The following is a 25,673-nucleotide window of genomic DNA, read 5'->3' on the forward strand; positions in this document are numbered from 1 at the left end:
GACATACAAAGTAAAAAGTGACTGTTAAGAGAAAACTTTGAAAATTCTCCAAAAGACCTTGAAATAATAAGGCTGCGATTGAACTTTCAAGAGAAGAATTATGCCAGAAATGATAAAGCCTAAGATTTTTAAGGCTTCAGTTTATTCTATATAAACAGTATGAAATAAAAATGTCATTCCTTCACTCGAAAGGGAGGGGGAGAAAAGCAAAATATAGTTACTCAAACATACATACACACACTTTTACCCAATCTTCTGAAACTAATGATTTCAAAACTAACTCAATTTCTATAGTGCAATTCAAAGATATGAATTAATATTGCAAAAAGAAATAAATTTTTAAAAGGCATGTTGCCATCCTTTATAATCAAAGGCAGTAGTAACTTACTGCTCTTAAATTTTAGGCTCATAAATGAAGATTCCTATTTTGAATCACATTGCTGAAATAACCCCAAATAATTAAAGAATTAAAGAGCTGTTTCAGCTAATTGTTAATTAGTTCAGACTAGTGATATACTTTTTAATAAAAGTATTATGTAATGAGCATTGTTAACATCTCTAAAGGAACTTCTGAGAATTTATTCATTTCTTTCTTGTGAAGTGAGAAACAAAACAAAAAATCAAGTTTCTCCTCGGAATAAGTTAAAAAAAATAAATGAATGAAAATCCTTAGGCTTTCAGGCAATTTGCAACCACTGTGCATTTATGTAGCTTCAAGTTAAGGAGAGACCAAAAGGAAGATTACATCTTCAAATGCTTTAGTCATTTGAAAAAACCTCACAATGTATTTACATTTCTCTAAGAATACAATACTTCTAGTTATAGAAGTATTTATAATAAGTAAATCCTGGCACTAGGGCTCTAAAGCTTACTTACCACAGGCTCATTAACTGAGAAAAGAATACTGCTCATTTAGCCATCAGCTATTTATTATTACATATTAAAGTAACAGGCATTACTCACCAGCCTCCATCAAAATTACATTCAACTACAGGCAGAGGGGATACTGGAAGGAAAAGCAGACTCTGACTCTGCTGCTTTGTCTTGAGCGGCTCCCAGTTGAGCGCCCTGGGGACCGAGCCCTCAGGAAACGCACTGTGGCCGGCGGACCGCTTGCCACCCTGCCAGTCTGACACTGGGCTGACGTCACGCCCCAACATGTCACTGCAGCCGCAGATTGAGGCAGCTTCTCTCGAACAGTTTGTTGTGATTCTGTACGCCTTCCAGCCAGAGGAGTAGAATATGATTTCAGTTCCCTTCAAGTTGGCACACAGCACAGGGTAAAATACCAGCATACGTGGCTGCCAACGGCTTGTGAAGAGTGTTGTGAGGATTTTTAAATAACCTTAGCTCTCAAATAGACATTTTCTGTTAAAACTATAAGCAAACCTATTCAAGTGATTCCTTTCAAAACATTTTTTTGGGTTGCTGTTGTTTCCAAAGTTGATCCATATTTCAAAAAATTCAGCCAATAAAAGGTACAAAGAAAGCTAAAACTGTGGTGACCTAAATGGGAAGAGAATCCAAGACAGAGGGAATGTATGTGTATGTGTGGCTGATTCACTCTGCTGTGCAGCAGAAACCACACAGCATTGTAAAGGAACTATGGTAGTAGTGTTAGTTGCTCAGTCGTGTCCGACTCTTTTGCAACCCCATGGACCGCAGCCCACCAGGCTCCTCTGTCCATGGGATTCTCCAAGCAAGAATACTGGAATGGGTTGCCATTTCCTCCTCCAGGGGATCTTCCAGACCCAGGGACTGGTAGGTGGGTTCTTTACCAATAGTGCCACTTGGGAAGCCCTAAAATACTCCTATTAAAAAAAAAAAGTTAAAACTGCCTTCAGTTCTATTACCTAAAATGATGATGATAATAATGATAATGAATGCTCACATATTATGTCAAGCACTTTACAATCTCAGCTGAGCCTCAGAACCCAACCATCTAGTATCTGTAATTATCCGCATTTTATGGAAAAGACTGAGGCACAGAGAAGTTAGGGAACTTGCCTCGCCACAATGCTAGTAAGTGACTGTTGCTGTTGTTTTTTAGTCGCTAAGCTGTGTCCTGCTCTTTTATGATCCCATGGACTATATAGCCCACCAGGCTCCTCTGCCCATGGAATTTCCCAGGTAAGAACACTGGAGTAGGTTGCCATTTCCTCTTCAAGTGGGTCTTTCAACCCACTTGATCAAATCCACATTTTCTGCACTGGCAGGCGACTTATTTACCGCTGAGCCACCTGGGAAGTCCAGTGAGTGACTGAGCAGGACTTAAAACCCATACATCTGATCACTAAGTTATACCATTTAGCAGGAAAGATACCAGCTGTTAACATTCTGGTGAACAATCTTTTCGACCAGAGTTTGTGTATATAAACACATATTTATTCAATATAAGGAAATCAAACTATGTATGTTGTTTTGCAATCTGCTTTTAAAAACTCATTAATACGCCATGGTCAGTTTTCCATGTCAGTAACTATATTCTTAACTTTTCTTTTTATGATGGCTGCCTATCACATTGATCTAAACCGAATTCCTACTAGACACTTAATTAAAAACTTTTTGTTATGAACAGTGCTTAAGGTAGCCTAGATACCTTTGTGCTTTCTTGTGTTTATCTGTGCAGGGTAATCCTTAGAAATGACGCAGATAGGTCAAAGCATGTGTGTGTTTTCAACATTTGCCTCTTTGACACTCCAAAAAGAGGTAACAACTTATATTTATAATTTAATACATTATACATCTTTCCCACATAAAGGATACTGACAATTATTTTTCTTCCTTGCAAATCTAACAGAAAATACAGCTTTAATTGTGTGTTTTAGTTGCAAGTGAGGTTAAGGCTCTCTTCATGAGCTTGTTAACACGGAAGCAGTCCAGTTAAAGTCTACAAGCATGTAAGGTCTGGAGTCAGATGACTAAGACCAGCTCTCCTTCCCATAGTTTTCAGACCACAGGCAAGTTAGTTGGCCTCTCTATGCTTCAATTTCCTTATAGGGAAAATAAAGATAACAATTCAATCCTCACGGGATGTTTTGTGAGAATTAAATGAGAAAACCCATGTAAAGCAATTGGAATCATGCCTACCACATAACAAGTGTTTAATTAAATGTTAACTCATATTTGATGACCAATCATGTCTCTTCTGCATTTCATGCCCTTCAACTAAAAAGTGATTCTTAATAAGACTTTTATAAGTCTTATTTTTATAAGATGTACTGAAAATATCTTGTTAGCATGCTAATGACACAAAAATGTGACGATACCTCAAAGTGAGTTGTCTTACAATTAACCTAGCATGTAACATAACCAGTGCTAAAAAAAAAAACAAAACACTCCTTTCATATGAAACTGCAATAACAGAAATTAAAAATAGCATTTCAAGTTGAGAAAACAAAATTGTTTCATCACATAGCTTGAAATATAGACAAGCAAGCCGAAGCAGTTTGCTATAACCAGAAGGGTTTGCATATGTTTTAGAATAGTAGTCAGTCATTCATGGATCTGTCCTATTTTTTTTTTTTGAAAGTGAAGGTTTTGTCAATCTCAATTAGTCTCTGTTTAAACTTCTCACACTAAAAATGAAAACAAAACCCATTCTTGAAGACATCAAAGAAAAGTTAACAAAATAACTTTTGCTATAGTTCTGAAAGCAAAGGACAGTCCCTATTAAATGACACAAACGATAACAACCTTTAAGCACAATATATGAAGGTTAGAATGTAGTAAGCTTATTACTCCTACCCTAAGCCAATGTGACCTTGTGTTATGTAATAAAGTCTTCAACTGTTCACATCATCAGGGCAGGCGTAACAAAACACTTATCAAATCTACTAAGAAGGAAGCTATATATTTTTCTAGTAGATCTGGCTTAGGTGTAGTCATTGTTGTATATGCTATAAAATTATCACCTCTGAAGGCAGACATTTCTGTAATTAAATGGCAGCATAAGGAAATGGCAACCCACACCAGTATTCTTGCCTGGAGAATCCCATGGATAGAGCAGCCTGACAGGTTATAGTCCATGGGGTGCAAAGAGTCGGACACGGCTGAGTGACTAACACTTATAATATGTTTACAGAATTGCAGTGCCTTGGTGGTGCTACATACAGCTGCCAAGAGAAAGCAATAATGAAGCAGCAGAGATCTGTCAAGAGACTCTGAAAGATTACTAGGAACACCGTGAACTCAAGAACTAACAAATTGACCAGATTACCAGGAACTCCAAGAACTAACAAGCTGACGGAGCATTTGGTTTACAAAGTTACCAGCACTCAGCATTATTTCTCTAGGACCTGGGAGGCTCAGCCCCTCTGCTATCCCACCACGGTTTACAGGACTTCCACAGGGAAAACGGGGTTCTTGGGCAAGGAACATAAAAGGGGGAATTAGATAAGGTCCCTCCTCTCAAGGCCAGAACAGCCTGGAATTGACAGTTTACTAGGACAGAGAGAGCTGTAAACAGATCATTATAACGTAACCTGATTTGCAGAGAACAGAAGAGGAAGTGGCTAACTGCCTGGGGGGATCTGGAAGAGGTTTAGCAGAGGACAGTAAATGACAGCGGAGGAACTCTTTCCAGAGGACATTGCAGTTAGAGGTACCAGTAGTTGTGAAAGCACAAATTTAAGATGCAATCTAAACTTGACACCTACAAAAGGCACCCAATTAACAGAGGAGGGGGGGGTGGGAAGCATACCAATAGGGCAATTCTCACAAGCACCTGGTGAGATTTTGCCCTGCTTTTCCCCAAAGCCAGGGATGGCTAATTTAGCTTTTTACGATTCTGCCCACACCATATTTTTAGGACAGGAAGCTAAGGGAGATTGTGGATATATGCCCCATTGTTTGCTGGAGCTATTAAGTGTCTTCAAATCAGTAGAGAAGCCTAAATCTCAATCCATACTGATTCTCTTTTCATGTATCTCTGTGCTGTAGGGCAGGAACCATGCTTTGTTAGAAAGCCACAGAAAAACAGTCCAGTGAGGGCCTGCAAAGTATTTGCCACCAAGTCATGTGCTTCATTCAGAACACTCTTTAGGGATGTTTGTGATAATGACTGAGGATTCAGTTGTGATAACTATCATTTTTCAGTTCTCACTTCACTTAGTGACATTTAAAACTCTTGACCACTCTATTCTTAAAAATGCCACCATGAACCCCAAACTATGTGACCTGGTTCCCCAGCCTTCACTTTGCAAGTCAGGCATGAATTCAAATGACTTGATCGAGCACCCAACTGTCTCTATAATTTGATGCTAGCTTACTCATCACTAGCACCCAAAGATGAAGCTCTTTTTAATAGATGAGAAACAGACCTACCCGTGTTTTTTTCCATACTGTCTCATAGTGCTGGCTAATGCAAAGCACTGAAATGTCCCATCACTTGGTAACTGAGTTTTATCTCCCAGGTCACTTAATGCAAAACTTCCAGGTCAGAAAAATACCACTACAACGAGAAACCCACAGCCACATACTCAACGATGCATAGTTCTTCTAAGCTACCGGGCAATTATGTGTCTACCTGAGACAGCGGTAGACCCACAGGTTGAAGGCTCAGTCGCACAAGACTGCCCCCACTCTAGATACCATCACAAATCCAGGTTATCCCTGCTTCTGACCCCTGGCTATACATCAGGTTCAAATGACCCTCATCTCAGGTTTGACTGATTAGCTTGAGAAGCTCACAGAACTCACAGAAACAGTTACTTAACATTTATTAATTTATTATGAGGAATATTGGGCTTCCCAGGTGGCGCTAATGGTAAAGAACCCACCTGGCAATGCAGGAGACTTAAGAGATTGGGGTTCCATCCCTGGGTGAGAAATATCCCCTGGGGAAGAGCATGGCAACCCATTCCAGTATCTTGCCTGGAGAACCCCATGGACAGAGGAGCCTGGCAGGCTGCAGTCTGTGGGGTTGCAAAGAGTCAGACACAACTGAAGCTACTTAGCACATGTGCATCAGGAATATTATAAAGGCTATAAATATCCAGACAGAAGGTACACAGGCATATAGTTTACAGAGGGAAAGTCAGAGTGCTTACAGCCTCGTTTTCCTTTCTCCCAAATTTCCAAATTAATTCATCTTGGCACATCAGCCACCATATCTTCACGACTTAAAGAGAAACCTCAAGGCAGCACTGATTACAAAAGTAAATTAAAAATACAGTCGTGCTTCAGTATCTTCATGGTCTTGGTTCCAGCACACCATCCATCCCCAAATTCATGGACTCTCAAGACCCTTATATAAGATGGCACAGTATGCTGCACAGTCTCCAGTATATTTTAAATCATCTGCAGATTACTTACAATACCTGATACATTGTAAATGTTATGTAAACAGGCAAATTCAAGGTTTGCTCTTTGGTACTTTTTGAAATCCCCCCTCTCCAATATTTTCGATTCACAGTTACTTGAATCAGCAGATACAGAATCCTTGGAGGTGAAGGACTGACTTTAATTCAAAAATATGCTGTCTCTCCTACCCTTGTTGTTGCTATTCATGTTGCTCAATCATGTCTGACTCTTTGAGACCGCCAAGGACTGCAGCATTCCAGGCTTCCCTGTCCTTCACCATCTCACAGAGCTTGCTCAAACTCATGTCCATTGAGTCAGTGACACCATCCAACCATCTCATCCTCTGTCATCCCCTTCTCCTCCTGCCTTCAGTCTTTCCCAGTATCAGGATCTTTTCCAATTTGTCGACTCTTCCCATCAGGTGACCAAAGTATTGGAGCTTCAGCTTCAGCATCAGTCCTTCCAATGAATATTCAGGACTGATTTCCTTTAGGATTAACTGGTTGGATCTCCTTGCAGTCCAAGGGACTCTCAAGAGTCTTCTCCAACACCACAGTTCAAAAGCATCAATTCGTCAGCGCTCAGCTTTCTTTACGGTCCAACTCTCACATCCATACATGACTACTAGAAAAACCATAGCCTTGACTAGACGGACCTTTGTTGGCAAAGTAATGTCTCTGCTTTCTAATATGCTGTCTAGGTTTGTCATAGCTTTTTTTCCAAGGAGCAAGCGTCTTTTAGTAGCATTATCCTCATTATCTTCTCTTAAAAGGTGAAAATCAGGCAAAGAGCAAATTAACTCACAGAAGCTGAACACTCACAGCAAGTGATAGCCTGAGGTAGATTGCAAACGTTCCACGAGTGTACTGCACAGGTAACTACATCACCTGAAGGTCAGGACAGAAACAAACTCGACACCGCAAAGGAAGACAATCACTATGAATACAGGAAGAGAATCACTACGAGTGTCAACCCTCACTTGACAATGACCTAACAGTTCAGATATTCTCGATTCACTACCTTCAAAATGTTCAAGGGTTGTTCCATGCAACCAGTTAGGTTTTCTATTAGGGTTAAAATTTCATAACACAGCAAATTCTGAAAATGTAGTTGAAAGAGCTAAATGATTTAAGAATCAGATTAATCCACAAATACCTGCTTAGGAAGGAACCAATTATAACAAAAAAGTCCGTCATACCACAAGAGTTTTTTCCCCAGGGAGTGGTAGCTACTAAATATACTTGCTTACTAACAAGACTTGAAACCTTCTAATTTGAAAATATCTCTCAGGTCATCAATGAGCAACTTGGCCCTTAAAGGCCAGTTAATAAGATACTGATTCAGCCATTTTATAATCACTTTATTTCTTCTGATCCTTTCAAAACTGTTTCCACTTTTTGTGTGAGATTGGTAGCTATGACTTCCTCCTTATAAACTGTGTCGTAATTTGTGTATCTCAACAATTTATTTGTGCACCTTTTTGGTCCACCTCAAATGTTATCTCCTTGGAGAGATTTCCTCCAGTCTCCTTCATTCAAGATGCAGTATATATCAGGAACAAATATCATGACCAAAAAATCTGCAGTCATACACACCTACATTTCAAAGACTCTGTCAATAGAGATGTTTATAAGCTATTCTGCAAAATAAATAGAACATAACTAAACAACAACAAAAATATACTCATGGAAAGTGGACTAATAATTTTACAGATTGATAAAACTAAATAAAAACCCAAATGAGAGAGACACTCTAAAAGGCAACAATGATGCAGGCATTAAAACTTGACTATCTTCCTTCCCGTTCACAACTATCAAATGATGTCTCAACTTCTGAGCCAGGTGAAATGTCTGGTTATATTTATATCTCCTTTGAATACGTGAACACCCAAACTATCTCTGGGTGTTTTCTCTTGATAGGGGAAAAATGGATTCTGAGTAGTCAATTTTTTTTAATAGGCTCTGGAATCTGTAACTGTATTTTAACTGTAACCAATAAAATTCTAGAAAGGTTCCAGGTCAAAGTATATGCCTGCCATAAATATAGTATGAAAACTTAACTGATTTTGTATACTTTAAAAATGCAATGCTCACTAATATACATCTAGTTTCCTTGTCAAGGTCCTAACTTCAATTCTGGATAAAGGTATAGTTTTGAACGATAGTTTGTGACTTATACTCTACTTGGATATAGATTGATTTTCATTCTTAAAGAAACCATAAACTCTAATTAGTTTTCTATAAAAGCCTGATGTACCAACAAAACATCTATTATTCAAGTACTAGGTCGATTCTACACTTAAGCCATCTGCCTGGAGGATACATGGTCTGTTTTTGATGCAAGAATAGAATCAAACATATGACAATGTCACCAGTCTCATTATCATCAAAAAAACAGGCCTCAGAGAAACTTATTATAATGGCTGCTTTGTGCGTTGGCTTCATTAACTCAATAGGCGTATTGCTCACTTGCAAAGAGGGTAGAAAAGATGCATGTTCTTAAAGGTTTCACCACCACGTAACAGGGTGAAATCCATTATGCAGATTCATAATTGAGACATAGCCTGGGGACCAAAGAGACTTTTAACATATGCAACTGACTCAATGAAGGGTCCTCCCAAGTCATCCTTTTCTCATCATGATTATACAACACACACACAATCAGGTGGTCTTGTGGCAACAACTCCAAGACCATCTGCCAAGTTCGAGGTATGAGTTATCTCCCTTAAAAAACAAAACCGTTTTAACTTGCTGCTGCTGCTAAGTCACTTCAGTCATGTCCAACTCTGTGCAACCCCACAGACAGCAGCCCACCAGGCTCCCCTGTCCCTGGGATTCTCCAGGCAAGAACACTGGAGTGGGTTGCCATTGCCTTCTCCAAAGCATGAAAGTGAAAAGTGAAAGTGAAGTCGCTTAGTCGTATAGGACTCTCAGCGACCCCATGAACTGCAGCCTGCCAGGCTCCTCCGTCCATGGGATTTTCCAGGCAAAAGTACTGGAGTGGGGTGCCATTGCCTTCTCCGTCCATGCTACACTTCTACAATTACATTTCTGGCAATGAAGGGGTACATAATTCCTTTGTCTGTTTTTATACCTCATTTGTACAAATTCCTTAGCCTATATGTTTTTTCCTTTCTTTTAAATGAGAATACCTTATTTCAGAAGTTCACTGGAAATGTTATATATACCGCTATCTAGTGTTGAAAAGAAAAATCAAACAACCTGGGCTGAGATTTAATTTCCTTGGCTATTATTAGTGGATTTTTTAAAAATTCATTTAACAAATGCTTATTGAGGATATTACTTCTTCTGTAGAAGAAACATTTGCTTGGCTCCTGCAGGAGAAGTAAACAAAAAAGAACTGAAATGTCAAAACTAGTTGTTGGTAAGTAACTATTAATACATATGGAGAAGGAAATGGCAACCCATTCGAGGATCCTTGCCTGGGAAATCCCATGGACAGAGGACCCTGGCGGGCTACAGTACATGGGGCTGCAAAAGAGTCAGACACAACTTGGTGACTAAGTAAGAACTGCAACATAAATAATACATAAGTAAGAAGATGATGACACCACCCTTATGGCAGAAAGTGAAGAGGAACTAAAAAGCCTCTTGATGAAAGTGAAAGTGGAGAGTGAAAAAGTTGGCTTAAAGCTCAACATTCAGAAAACGAAGATCATGGCATCCATGATTCCATGGATCATGGGACCATCCATGGTCCCATCACTTCATGGGAAATAGATGGGGAAACAGTGGAAACAGTGTCAGACTTTATTTTGGGGGGCTCCAAAATCACTGCAGATGGTGACTGCAGCCATGAAATGAAAAGACACTTACTCCTTGGAAGGAAAGTTATGACCAACCTAGATAGCATATTGAAAAGCAGAGACATTACTTTGCCAACAAAGGTCCGTCTAGTCAAGGCTATGGTTTTTCCTGTGGTCATGTATGGATGTGAGACTTGGACTGTGAAGAAGGCTGAGCGCCAAAGAATTGATGCTTTTGAACTGTGGTGTTGGAGAAGACTCTTGAGAGTCCCTTGGACTGCAAGGAGATCCAACCAGTCCATCCTGAAGGAGATCAGCCCTGGGTGTTCTTTGGAAGGAATGATGCTAAAGCTGAAACTCCAGTGTTTTGGCCACCTCATGCGAAGAGTTGACTCACTGGAAAAGACTCTGATGCTGGGAGGGATTGGGGGCAGGAGGAGAAGGGGACGACAGAGGATGAGATGGCTGGATGGCATCACTGACTTGATGGACGTGAGTCTGAGTGAACTCCAGGAGTTGGTGATGGACAGGGAGGCATGGCGTGCTGCGATTCATGGGGTCACGAAGAGTTGACACAACTGAGCAACTGAACTGAACTGAACTGAAGAATATGAGATGCTCTAACATAAATGGATTCTGGAACCAGACTGTCTAGGTCAGAATCTTAGATCAGGCCTCAGGAAAACTGTTGTACCTCTTCTGTGCCATTCATCACTAAAATGGGTGTAACAGTAGCATCTTCCTCATAGGATCTTTACAAGGACTAGATGAATGCAAGCATTAAAGCCTTTATAGAAGTATTTGACACATAATTAGAGCTCATTAAGCAACTACACAGAGAAGGAAATGTCAACCCACTCCAGTGTTCTTGCCTGGAGAATCCCAGGGACAGGGGAGCCTGGTGGGCTGCCATCTATGGGGTCGCACCGAGTCGGACATGACTGAAGCGACTTAGCAACAGCAAGCAACTACAATTATTGTTCTGAAAGACACATGGATCAAAAAAGCAGAGACAAATGTACATGAACTTTGAGCCTAAATGCATAGAGAACAGGTAGAATCAGGAGGGTAGGAAACAGAAAAGTCATGATGAAAAACTACTGTAGTAAAAATGACACTGCTGATGTCCGGCCCAGTCATAATGCAGTGGTTTAGAAAGTGGGTGTTCAGAAAGCTGGGTGAAGAGCAGGGTTGAAGGTGTGAACAGCAGACAAAGGAGCCTGGGTGTCACGTAGAAGGCCATGAGGAGTTGCTAAGGAGGGGTTATGATCAAAGATTAATCAAACAGGGGTTGGTGAAGGTTTGGATTTTTCACAAATGCCCCTGAGGAAGTGGATTTTCCCATATCGCAAGTTTGTTTACTGAAAAATAGGACTTATACTAACAAGCTCACCAGCACGAATAGAGTATGAAGCTGGCGTCTAAGTGGGCTTCCACTGTCTGGAGATGAATGAGTCAACAAATGAGTGGGAAGGAAGATGAGATTTGATACTGATTTGAAAACAAGCTGACTCAGTTCATGACAAATAGATGGGGAAAAAACGGAAACAGTGACAGACTTTATTTTCTTGGGCTCCAAAAATCACTGCATACAGTGACTGCACCCATGAAATTAAGACGCCTGCTCCTTGAAGGAAAGCTATGACAAACCTAGAGAGTGTACTGAAAAGCAGGACATCACTTTACCAACAAAGGTCCGTATAGCCAAAGTTACAGTTTTTCTAGTAGTCCTGTATAGATGTGACAGTTGGACCATAAAGAAGGCTGAGCACAGAAGAACTGATGCTTCTGAACTGTGGTGTTGGAGAAGACTTTTGAGAGTCCCTTGGACAGCAAGGAGCTCAAACCAGTCAATCCTAAAGGAAATCAACCCTGAATATTCACTGGAAGGACTGACGCTGAAGCTACTAAAGCTCCAATACTTTAGCCACCCGATGCAAAGAGCTGACTCTTTGGAAAAAATTCTGATGCTGGGAAAGACTGAAGGTAGGAGAAGGGGATGATAGAGGATGAGATGGTTGGATGGCATCACCAACTCAATGGACATGAGTTTGAGCAAGCTCCAGGAGATGGGAAGGATGGGCCTGTCCATGGGGTCACAAAGAGTCAGACATGACTGAGAGACTGAACAACAATAGTTAATATTCCTGTTTAGATTTTGAGTGAAAACGTGCCAGTGAGCTCTCAATACAGCCGACCCCTGGGAACTACCAATGTGTAGTTATCCACCACTCAATCTCCCATTCTTATACAGCTTCATTCCGGGAAGCAATGCCCCCAAACAAAGGATTACCTTCCCTGGCTTCCCTGTAATCAGGTAAGACCACAGGACTAAGATACAGCTGTGAACAGGTGCCATGTGGGGCCCGGGAAAGGATGCTTAAAGGGAGCTGACTTAGATAGGCAATGAATGCTTTTTTGGCTCTTCTGGTTTTATTTCTCCTGGATGGAATGACAGCCACTTCAGGACACAAAGTAACCTTGAGAAAGGAAGTCTCATGCAAGATGGAAGTAGAAAAATGGAAGGATTCTAGGGCCCTGACTCCAATCCTAGAAGGCTTGACTCTGAGGATGCTTCACTTGAAAGGGGAAACTACTCTTTAGCAGGTCAATCCCATCATAGCCAAATAGACTTCCCAAATAACACAGCTAGCCACTAAATGTTACTACAACTCACTGCAACCGATGTCACATAACGACTATGTCCTTAAACTCAGGGGTCCACGCAGCTCTGTCACCATCGCTAGACTGATGTCAGGGATGTCTTGGTTCTTTGCTGTATTCCTCGTACCTGGCCCAGAACTTGTTGCAAAATAGTCAGTCAACAGGGGGTCCTCCAGGGTGATGAAGCTATGGGGAGAGGGTCTGGGATCTGTCAGCAGCTAGCTGTGGAGGAAGGACTGAGATAATAAGACCAAACACAGAGAAAAGCAGCAAAAACACTATGAGTTAAGCATTGCTGCTGCTACTGCTAAGTAGCTTCAGTCGTGTCCAACTCGGTGTGACCCCATAGACGGCAGCCCACCAGGCTCCGCCGTCCCTATGATTCTCCAGGCAAGAACACTGAAGTGGGTTGCCATTTCCTTCTCCAAGGCACGAAAGTGAAAAGTGAAAGTGAAGTCGCTCAGTCGTGTCCGACTCTTAGTGACCCCATAGACTGCAGCCCACCAGGCTCCCCCATCCATGGGATTTTCCAGGCAAGAGTACCGGAGTGGGTTGCCAGTGAGTTAAGCGTTACTGATTCCAAACCCTACTGCCACTCCCCAGAGTTGCATCCGTGGCTTCTACAGAGTTTGAGTATATAAACCAGCTAATTTCTCTTGCCTAAAGGTTCGAGTCCGATTTCCGTAACAAAAGAGTCCAGTGTAAGATAATGCATTTAGGAAATGGCAAAGTGATTTTCAAGGTATATAAAACAGAATAGGAAAGAAACTAACAACAACATCAAGTCCCTTTAGGGACTTCCTTGGTGGTCTAGTGGCTAAGCCTCTGTGTTCCCAGTGCCGGGGGTCTGGGGTCAATTCCTTGTCACGGAACTAGATCATGCATGTCACAAGTAAGACCTGACACAGCTAAATAAATTAATTAAAAAAAAATGCCTTTCCTCAAATTATAAAATACTTGCTACGTCTAAACAAAGCTGCTAAATAAACAGGGCAAAGAGAACAAAGGACAAATTCAAGAATGATACTTCCACATATATTTCCTGTCTTTGATAACCAATGTTTCAGCCTCAATTTAGCTTCTGAAATGTGAAATTCAAATACTTTTTTATTATCAGCAAAAAAAGAGCAGCAGTAATTAAGAGTTCCAGATAACTGAGAAATTTCAGACATTTGCTCTAGGCCAGTGGTTCCTAAACTCAAATTCTGGTTGCCTCAGAATCACTGGAGAGCTGGTGTTTTTACCTATAAAATTTCCTGAGTTTTACATGTAGGAATTAGGAAGTATACTAAGCTGCTTTTTTTTTTTTCCTTCACATTTTAACAAAACATTTTCTATCTATCCTTTGGTATGAGTTAGGATGTGCACAGTAACAGAATACTCAATTAAAAAGTGGCTTAAGACTTCCTTTGTGGTCTAGTAGCTAAGATCTGATCCCTGGTCAGGGAACTAGACCCCACACGCCACAACTAAAACACCGCATGCCATAACAAAGATCAAAGATCTCACATGTGGCAACCTGGAACAGCCAAATAAATAACAATGTGCTCAGAGTCACTCAGTTGAGTCCGACTCTTTGCAACCCCATGAATTGTATCCCGCCAGGCTCCTCTATCCGTGGGATTTTCCAAGCAAGAATACTGGAGTGGGTTTACATTTTAACAATAAATACTGTTTTAAAACTGGGTGCTATATTTAAAATGGATTAACAACAAGGACCTACTGTATAGCAAAGGGAATGCTGCTCAGTGTCATGTGGCAGCCTGGACAGGAGTAGGGTTTGGGGGAGAACGGATACACGTATATGTATGGCTGGGTCCCTTTGCTGTCCACTTGAAACTATCACAATATTGTTAATCAGCTAAACGTTAATATAATATAAAAAGTTAAATAGTTGTTTTAAAGAGCTGCTCAAACAGTGAAAAATTCAGTATCTCAAATGGCAAGAAGAGGCAGAATGGCCTCTGGGATGACTAGTTCAGAAGCTCAGTCATGCCATGGCCCTTGGATGGGCTCCTCTGTGAGTCCCTTACTTTTTTCTCATGGTTCCACAGCAGCCACTGAAGCTCTAAGTATCGTGCTCTCATTGTAAAAAAGGGAACAAATTCTTGTCTTAGGCGCCCCCCCCTTTTTTTTTTTAAAGAAAATGAAGAAAACCGGCACAGTTCTTCAGCTTAGACCAATCACTGGCATATGGCCTAGGACTAACTCCCTAAGAATAATTATAATCTACACCCTAGGACTGAGGAGACTCACTTTCCCAGAACACATGGAAGAAACAATCACCAGGACAAAGTCTGGACTCTCTCCAACAGGAAGAAAGTTGGAGGGATGTGTGGACAGCAGATTGGTAGGGACCAAAAGGGTCCATCACATTCTGTGACAAAGTAATAAGCCATGTTTAAACCAATCGAAATGTAATTCAGCAGGGAGAAACCAGTTCAGTGCAGTAAGAGACTGGAAAACCTTAGCAATGAGCAAGCAAAGGCAGATCAAGCTGCCAGCTTTGGTCAGAAAGATCCCCTGGAGAAGGAAATGGCAACCCAATCCCGTATTCTTGCCTGGAGAAGTCCATGGACAGAGGAACCTGGTGGGCTACAATCCATGGGGTTGCAAAGAGTCAGACACGACTGAGTGACTAACACAAACACACAAGCTGCCAACAGAAAAAGAAACAAAAGATGTATCCAACTGAAAACTGGAAGGACAGAAAGTTGGTACTTTCTTATGCAGTGAAATTACCGTAAATCAAATAAAAAACTGCATTTGAAAATCACTAGTCAGGAATCTTTTCCTACTGAAAGCAACCTGTGTGTCCATTACTACTCTGATTGTTAAGTCAGTTAAATAATTCAAAAATGCTATTTACACATTAGATATAAAAGACAAAATGAAAGGAACGGATACCCTAACAAATAACAGAGCACATTCACTTCTTAAATACTGTTCTTAAAACTTTTGTTCAGATGCCTGAGGATCAATGGCATAACACTATTGATACTGAAACACAATCTTTAGATATGGGCCACTTTCATAGGCTTCCACTGAAAAATTTCAAACAAACAATATATACTAGTTTTTTTGGACCCAAAGATAAAACATCCTGATTATTCAGAATTCCAGCTGAAAGTCCCAGTGTCAGTTCGAGGGCCCAGCATAAATATGTAGTATTGTCAGGAATGTAAAAATTCAGCTGCTATGGAAAACAGTTGAGTAGTTCCTCAAAAAGTTAAACACAGAATTAAAATTACCTTACTACTTACCAATTCAACTCCTAGATATATACTCCGAAGAATGGAAGACAGGAATTCAAACAAATACTTGTACACAAATGTTCTAGCGGCACGCTTCACAAAAGCCAAAAGGCAGAAACAACCCAAACCTCCATCAGTGGGTCAATGAGTAAAGAAAACGTACCACATACACACAATGGAACAATATTCAGCCAAGATGCTGCAACATGGCTGAACCTCAAAACCATTACGTTAAGTGAAAAAAGGCAGACACGGAAGGTCACATGCTGTATGATTACATTCGTAAGAAATACTTAGAGAAGTTAAATTCAGACACAGAAAGCTGATTAAAGACTGCCAGGGATTGGGGGGAGGAGGAGGAAATTGGGAGCAACTGCTTACTAGGCACAGGGTTTCCTTTTGAGGCGATGAAATTATTTTGAAACTACCTAGAGGTGATGGCTGTCTACCATTGGGAATAAACTGAATGCCACTGAACCATATGCTTTTAAATGGCTTATTTTATGCTGTATGAATTTTACAAATATTAAAAAATAACTGATATAGCTGTAATATGAAATATGTGAAGATCTGAAGGAAGACGTGCAATTAAATTTAGTCGATACTGATTAGGAGTACTTCAATCTGCTATAATATAGCACAGCATTCTACAATTCTTCCTCCAGTTGGATATAATCCGGGATCTTTCTCATTACATACAACATTCTAGGATTTAACATGTGAATCTACATTCTGAATTTCAGATTAATTCTCACAACACAAATCCAGCTCATTTAGGAAAAAGCCAAGTTAAAAAGCATTCTGATCTAAATCACAAATGAAAGAGAACCTAATTATTTACTAACACGAGGAGCCGTAATGAAATTTCTTGGTAGTTTAGGACCCTCTAACATCAATTTATAGCTGTTTTTGCTTCTCAAGAGTTTGCTACCCCTGTTGTTTTAACAGGAAGGTTCTATGGGGCACCAGAGTGGTCCATCCAAGAAGGCAGACCATACAGTATGACATAACAAGGGAAAAGAACAAGCAACATTTGCAATTCTGTGCTAAAACTCTACATGTTCTGGAAATAAAACTCCATATTTGGAGCTTTCCTGGTGGTTCAGTGGTAAAGAATCCTTCTGCTGATGCAGGAGACATGGGTTCAATCCCTGATACAGGAAGATTCCACATGCTGTGGAGCTACTAAGTCCGTGTGCCGCAACTACTGAGCCCACGTGCCGCAACCACCGAGCTTGTGTGCCGACAGCCTGTGCTCTGCACCAAGAGAAGCCACTGCAGTAAGAAGCTGACACACCACAACTAGAGACAGGCCCTCACTCACCGCAGCTAGAGAGAAGCCCACACAGCAACGAAAGGCCGAGCCCAGCAGAAGACAAACAAACAACAGCAACAACAAAAGAGGCCAATTCCGTGCTTGTCTAGAAGTCTCCATCCAGATGGAGCAACCCCAGCAATCCTGGGGCCATGAAACATTTAGGTACTGAGATGCTCACTCTGGGATCAGCAGAACCGGCAAAAGCCAGGTACCACCTGGCACTTCACCCAGAGAGCATGAAGAGACCCTTTTTGAGGATGTCTATCCCTTATTGTCTTAGAAGTGCTGTTGCATTGTGGCTGAAAGAGAACTCCAATGCTGACAGAATCTAATACATTTATAAGATACAAAGCATACATATAGACTTTATTTTCTTGGGCTCCAAAATCACTGTCGATGGTGACTGTAGCCACAAAACTGAAAGACACTTGTTCCTTGGAAGAAAAGCTATCACCAACCTAGACAGCAAAAAATCAGAGACATTACTTTGCCGACAAACATCCGTCTAGTCAAAGCTATGGTTTTTCCGCTAGTTGTGTATGGATGTGAGAGTTGGACTATAAAGAAAGCTAAGCATTGAAGAACTGATGCTTTTGAACTGTGGTGTTGGAGAAGACTCTTGAGAGTCCCTTGGACTGCAAGGAGATCAAACCAATCAATCCTAAAGCAATCAGTCCTGAATATTCACTGGAAGGACTGATGCTGAAGCTGAAACTCCAATACTTTGGCCACCTGAAGTGAAGAACTGACTCATCTGAAAATACCCTGATGCTGAAGGCAGGAGGAGATGGGGATGACAGAGGACGAGATGATTGGATGGCATCACCAACTTGCTGGACATGACTTTGAGCAAGCTCTGGGAGATGCTGAAGGACAGGGAAGCCTGGTATGCTGCAGTCAATGGGGTTGCAAAGAGTTAGACATGACAGAGCAACTGAGCAACTACAACAACACATTTCACAAGTCAATGGCACATCTTACTTTTTTAAAGTGTACCTATTAAAGCCACAGAATTTTGAAGTATTATCATATTAATATCCAATGAATATTCATTGGAAGGACTGATGTTGAAGCTCCAATACTTTGGCCACCTGATGCAAAGAGCTGACTCTTTGGAAAAGATCTGATACTTGGAAAGATTGAAGGCAGGAGGAGAGGGGAATGACAGAGGATGAGATGGTTGGATGGCATCATCGACTCAATGGGCATGCGTTTGAGCAAACTCCAGGAGATAGTGAAAGACAGGGAAGCTTAGCGTGCTGCAGTCCATGGGTTCTCAAAGAATCAGACACAAGTTAGCAACTGAACAACAACAACACATTAATTTTACAGTTATGGGGAGGGGGTCATCAGCAACATTTTGGAAGCAGGAATAAAAATTAGGCCAGGATCAACTCACCACAAAGCTATTTGGATAAAATCCCAGATGTGATGTGCACAATAATTGAACGAAACAACAAAAAATCTCACACACATAAAGTATTCTTCCTGCCTCAGTAAAACAGATAAATATTTATCTAGTAACATCTTTTGGATTATGTAAGCTGATCCACTGAGCAAAATCTTAGGCCAAGCAAACTGGTAGCTACCTCCCCAAAGCGTGGAGTTGGATGGAGTGACTGCCACTGGCAGGGAAGGTAGACACTCCCTACCCCAACGGCATTACGCTTGACCCAGTGCACATGTTTACAGTATTCGCCTGGCTCTGAGGCATTCAGGCATGTCATCCCAGGATTAAAGAGTAACTAAAATGAAACCTGACATACCTCTGTTTAAAAAAATATTTACGTACACTTCTGGGTCTGACTCAAACATGTTATTTTCTCTGGCACTGATTTTTCACCTCCCTTCTTGATGTATTTATTGTTAACTTACTGTCTTTGTTAACAAGCCATTTCAAATTCTTCATGGCAAGAGGTGGTTTGTGAATTAATGGAAGTTTCTAGTGCTTGAACCAGCTCTGCGCTCTTTCACTAGTTCAGTTAGCAATGATTGAGTGTGCCTAGCAAGAGGGGCTGTTGTGTGCCCCTAAGAGGGTGCACACATACAACTACATTGTGTGATTCCTGCAGCTAAGAACAAACATATCAGTAAATTAGGTGATACTTACTACATCTTCCCTAACGTCATATTTCTATTTCAGAACCCCACCCAGGGTACCGTATGTTATATTCAGTCTTTGTGTTCTCAGGCTCTTCTTGGTTGTGACACTTCTCAGAGTTTCCCTGTTTTTCCTGACCCTAGAGTGTTTATGTACAGTGCCTTTGTAAAAAAATTATTTTTTAATTGAAGGATAATTGCTTTACACAATTTTGTTGTTTTCTGTCAAACACCAGCATGGATCAGCCATAGGTGTGTACAGTGTCTTTTGTCTTTAGTCTTATAGACACCATTCCCTTCAAAGTCACTCTGGTCCGTAACTTTCTGCCCCAGCAAGGTTGTGTCATAATTCTGTAACAGTTAGCTTCTTTTATCACAGTTTGCATCCTGTCCTGTGATCCCTAAGTGATTTTTAGAATATGTATAGTTTTGTTTCACTCTTTGTGAGTAAAATCCAATGGGTTTTGTCCAGTTACCTCAACTCCAACATGACACAGAATGGTTTACCACCCTAAAAATTACCTGTGCTTTACATGTTCAACCCTCCTTGCTCCCAAACCCCTAATCTTTTCATTGACTCTATAGCTTTGCCTTTTCCAGAATGTCCATGGAACCATGCAGTTCCGCTGACTTTTTAGATTGGTTTCTTTCATTTGGCAGTGGTGGTTTAGTCGCTAAGTCATGTCTGACTCTTGAGACCCCATAGCCTGCCAGGCTCTTCTGTCCATGGAATTTTCCAGGCAAGAATCCTTGGCATGGGTTGCTATTTCCTTCTTCAGGGGTTATCCCAACCCCACTGGAAAAGACTCTGATGCTGGGAAAGAATGAAGGCAGGAGGAGAAGGGGATGACAGAGGATGAGATAGTTGGATGGCATCACCAACTCGATGGAAATGAGTTTGAGCAAGCTCTGGGAATCAGTGATGGACAGGGAAGCTTGGTATGCTGCAGTCCATGGGGTCGCAAAGAGTCAGAACCAACTGAGTGACTGAAATGAACTGTGTCTTTTTGTGGCTTGTCCATTTCTTGTTACTGCTCTATAATATTTCATTATATATGGATGTACCAGTTTGTTTATCCATTCACCCCTTAAAAGATATAATTTTTGCTGCTTCTAGTTTTGACAACTATGTATAAAGCTGCTATAAACATCATGTACAAGGTTTTGGTGTGGACATAAGTTTTCAACTCATTTGGGTAAATATCAAGACGCATGATTACAAAATTGTATGCTAAGACTATCTTTAGCTTTATAAGAGACTGCCAAACTGTCTTCCAATTTTGTTTCCAACACAACAATGCGTCATGGAGTTTCTGTTGCTCCACGACATTGCCAGCAGATGATATTGCCAGTTTTTTTGGATTTTAGCCTATCTCAAAGGTGTGTAGTGTTATCTTACTACTACTCAACTTGAATTCCCCAATGACAAACCTGTTGAGCATCTTTTCATACACTTCTTGGCCATCTGTGTATTTTCTTTGGCAAGATGTCTACTCAAATCTTTGTTTGCTCATATTTTAATTGAGTTGTTTTCTTATTGTTGAATAGAGACATTTTTTATAAAAGAATTGGCTTTTGTTCAGATGTACACAATTTACTAGAGAAGAGATTATAAATCAATCTCATCATTTCACCTAGGTCAGCAAAAACAGAACCAACAACAAACTACTTGATTCTTTGGTCTTATTTAAAAAAAAAAAAAAAAGCAGTACATAAAATGCAATCAATCTCAAACACCAGTCTTCTGCAGAGAAATAATTGAAATTAAGGTACATTCATGAAACAAGTGCACTATAGAGCTTTTAACACATTAATTATAAATTCTGAGCACAGTCTGGCTTTATAAAAGATTGAGAGCTGTGCTATTTAAAATACAAACCATGTAAAATAAATGGTGCAGGTGATGGACAGGGAGGCCTGGCGTGTGCGATTCATGGGGTCGCAAAGAGTCGCAAAGAGTCGGACACGACTGAGCGACTGATCTGATCTGATCTGATCCACTACTAGGGCTTTGGTAAACATCTATGTTCCATTTCCATACTTCAGTCAAGCTTAATGGTGCAGATTCTAAGTCAGTTAACTGGTCATTTTTCTCAGGTGGCTTTTTACCTGGAAATGTGGCTAGTAACAATATAAAGGAAATTAACTCCTTTATTTTCTGTAGGAATTATAACAGCATTCAATGGGACAATGTGATGGATGCATTCAATCACTGGTTTTTAAAAAACATCTATTGAAGAGGTTTTTGATTTTCTCTTTGTGTGAATTTGTTTTTTTAGGAAAAAGAAAAATCTGGGGTGAGTGTGTGTACCAAATGCTATTCTACAGTGTATGACACAGACAAGCAGAAAGAAAAGTGCTTCTGTTGTTCCCATTTTTAATGACTTCCCCCCTTCATATCTACCAAAACTAACTATTTAAGATTTAATCACACAGCTTTCCTTGAATGATACCAAAAATTCCAGATATTCATTAAGTCGAAGATCATCTTTCCCTCTGAAAAAAATCCATAGGAGAAAAAATTCAACTAAAACTGAAAACAATTTAACCGTATTTTAAAAATATAAGGATATGTGAAATGTTACACCAGTATGCTTTTCAAATACGAGTAGGTTACCTATAAGCACTCATTATGTAGTAAGTCAGCCTATTTAAATTATGATTGCCAATTCATGACAGGAAATTTAAAAAGCAAGAAACAGAGGTAATCCAGAGCAGTACATATCCAAATGAATCATGAAGCTTTTGTAGTCACCTCTATAAACAAAACAAATCCTGTGCACACACATACACACACCCAAACAAACAAAAAAAAACTCAAGACAGTCAAGAATCTGTCTGCAATGCAGGAGACCCAGGTTCAATCTCTGGGTCAGGAAGATCCCCTGGAGAAGGGAGTGGCAACCCATTCCAGTATTCTTTCCTGGAGAATTTCATGGACAGAGGAGCCTGGAGGGCTACAGTCCATGGTGTTGCACAGAGTCAGACACGACTGAGTGACTAACAACAACAGTAGTCTTGGAGGATTAAAAATAGACGTATAAGCAACAAGTTTGTTATTAAAGAGGTTTGACTGCATTTCAAGTTTGGAAATATAATTACATTTTGAATGTACTATATATCACTACCCACACAGTAGTATCTTTTAAAAGGATTATTAATTTTTAAAAATATACGTAGACATGTGGAAGAAAATAGAACAAAACAGTCAGATGATCCCAATGCCCAGAATAATCTGTTCACACAGAAATAAATAAATGAAATATACACAGATGATTTGAAAATTCAGAAGCTCTTTTAGGCAGAGAGTGAGAAGTAAAACCCATCTAAACCCTGCCCTTCCAATCCAGGCAACCTGTTGTCACCTTCTACTTCAGATAGACCAATTATTGTAACCCCCTCCTTCCTTTCACAGGAGCAAAGTCAATCATATAATTTAGATATATTTTTCACAGAGAAAAGGATTTATTTTATGGAGCAACATTTCTGTTCTATAGTATTTTTGGATACTGCTGCTAAGGTCATGAATTTTTAATATAGGAGAATATGTTGTTATCACTTGTTCTTGTTAGGTCTAACGAAAAGTAAGGTTCCTGTTAGGTCTAATGAAAAGTAAGGTTCCTTTCCCAAATGAGAATAAAACATAGTTATTCCTCATCCTGTAGTGTTTTGGACAACTGGTTAAATAGTTGGTAGTTTTTTAATTGCTGGTGTCCCCAACTTTTAAATTTACAAAGAAGGTCAACAGTTGGGGTTTGGGTAAAAATAAGTCGGTTCAAGCATGTGACACTGCAGGAGAAAACATCTTGAGCAAAAATTACTGGTGACCCCTTTCAGCTCTCTGCAGAGTATTGTCCCTGACAGGTGTAAAGCCATGCTACTCGACAATCCCATTTCTCTTTCATTCACATCCACAACTACTGGAGAAGTCACCTGTCTATCAGTCTAAACAAGTCTCAGCAGATGCTCTTATTCTCTAATATACGGAGATAACTGAAATCACAATACCCATGTCCTTCCATTACCACACCTGGACAGTCAGCTTCTAGGATGGTATCCAATGATCCTGAACCAGAATCATCCAGCTAATCTTAGCAAACCTTTGATCTGCAGAAATGTTTATCATTTTTTTTTAAAGGCTACACTTTGGGACAATGTGTTTTGCAGCAATAGGTAAATTAATCTAACCCATTAAAATTTTCCTAAAGCTTTCATGTATTACTAAGTTTTCTTCAATGTAAAAGCACTCTTCCTTCGGTTCTCCCATCTTTCTCCTTCTGCCAAAATTTCTCTAGAGAGTCCACATTGCTAAAACTGCTTTCTCAAAGGTCAATCAATACTCTCATAATTGCTACATCAATGATCTGGGTTCTTTTTCTCATCCCTTTGATGCCTATACAACTTTTGACAACTGGAAATCTTTACACCGTTGGCTTCCACAACAGTGAATTCTCCTGAGGACCGACCCAGGCTCCCTGGACTAATTTTCTGACTTTTTTCATGTGCTACATTTTTATTCCTATCCATGAATTACAGGTTACTTCTCCAAGATTCTGACTTTTGTCCCCATTTTTCCCCACAATAGGTATGATAGTATCAACTGCCACAACCAGGTTATCAAGTACAAATATGTGAGGCCTTATGCCAACCTCTTTGTATACTATATAGATCATTCCATTGGCTTCCCCGGTAGCTCAGCTGGTAAAGAATCCGTCTACTACTCAGGAAATCCTGGTTTGATTTCTGAGTAGGGAAGATCCCCTGGAGAAGGAACAGACTACCCACTGCAGTATTCATGGGCTTCCCTGGTGGCTCAGACCATAAAGAATCCACCAGCAATGCAGGATTCCTGGGTTGGGAAGATGCCCTGGAGGAGGGCATGGCAACTCCAGTGTTATTGCCTGAGAATCCCCATGGACAGAGGAATCTGGCAGGCTATTGTCCATGGGGTTACAAGGGGTCAGATACAACTGAGCAACTAAGCAGAGGACAGATCATCCCATATGTGCCTAGCCTCTCAACTTCTCAGTGCCTAAATATACTCTGCAATTCTGGCATATCTACCACTTTAGTCAAGCTTTCTTTTCTTTTCCGGTAGTGAATTGAATTCCAAATACCTTATTCTGGGGTTTATCACCGTCTTCCCAGTGTTTAGAAAAGTGCTAGACATACGGCAGTTATCTATGAAGCACATGGTAGGATATTTGCTGCATAAACAACTGGAAAACCCACACATATCCCATCTCTTTTGACATAGGGTGGGCTGCCATACAAAACTAGACTACTGGCTTCAAAGCTACAAGGATTATAATTAGGAATTCAACCTGCTGGTCCCATTTCTAAAGCACATTTATATCATTCCATGTATCTTATAAAGCACCAGCATGTCAAAAGTTGTGCAAGACCTTTACACAGAAAACTGCAAAATACTACTGAGTAAAGTTATAAAAGTTCTTAGGAGCTGGAGCAATACCCATACTGCAAAGATGTCGACTGTCTCCAACCTGACCTTCAGGTTCAGTACAATTACCATTAAAATTCCAGCAAGATTTCTTGTGGAAATTAAAACCGATTCAATAATTTATATGGAAATGCAAAGGACCAAAGCAGAATAACAATGTCTAAAAAGATGACTGGCAATATATATATTTTTGGTGAAGATGTGGGCCCACTAGAACTTTCTCACAATACTTTTGGAAGCCTAAGTTGTACAGCTACTCAGACACTGCTTGGCGGTATTTTCTATTTATTTCTGACTGTGCTGGGTCTTGGCTGCTGAGCGGTCTTTTCTCTAGTTGCCAAGAGTGGGGGCTACTCTCTAGGTCCAGTACGTGGGCCTCTCGCGGCGGTGGCTTCTCTTGATGCAGAGTCCACGCTCTAGGGTGTTCAGGCTTCAGCAGTTGCGGCTCCCAGGCTCTAGAGCACAGGCTCAGGAGTTGTGGCCCATGAGCACAGTTGATCCTAGGCATGTGGGATCTTTCTGGATCAGGGTTGGAGCCTGTGTCTCCTGCATTGTCAAATGGATTCTTTACCACTGAGACACCAGGGAAGCCCCTGACAGTATTTTCTAAAGTTCAATATACACATATCCTGTGATTCAGCAATTCTCTTCTTGAGAATAAAGTTTTTTAAAAAGGTATGAATGAGACCATCAAAAGATATGGCCAGTGTCATTTCCTTAGGTTTTTTCAAACGCAGCTGTAACGAAAAGCTATAGAAGTTTGCCTGTTCTGCAACATTTTGTAGTGTCTATTACACCATTTGGAGT

General features: G+C 40.4%; 1 protein-coding gene across 20 annotated transcripts in view; it reads right to left on the reverse strand.

Moving 5' to 3' along the window:
* The window catches only part of PLEKHA5 (pleckstrin homology domain containing A5), a 260,287-nt gene that overhangs the window by 123,117 nt on the left and 111,497 nt on the right, over positions 1–25,673 (reverse strand). For 2 of the 20 annotated variants that reach the window (XM_070790001.1, XM_070790000.1), the window contains exon 1: positions 964–10,088. The exons of 9 other annotated variants lie outside the window; for them this stretch is intronic. In XM_070790001.1, coding sequence (XP_070646102.1) covers positions 964–1,295 — 332 coding nt within the window. In that variant the 5' untranslated portion in view covers positions 1,296–10,088. Of the gene's footprint in view, positions 1–963; positions 10,091–25,673 lie in introns of those variants that run through there. 9 more of the 20 variants (XM_070789997.1, XM_070789998.1, XM_070790004.1 and 6 more) reach the window with 9 other exon arrangements.

Source organism: Bos indicus, chromosome 5, assembly GCF_029378745.1.
Source record: "Bos indicus isolate NIAB-ARS_2022 breed Sahiwal x Tharparkar chromosome 5, NIAB-ARS_B.indTharparkar_mat_pri_1.0, whole genome shotgun sequence".
NCBI lineage: Eukaryota > Metazoa > Chordata > Mammalia > Artiodactyla > Bovidae > Bos > Bos indicus.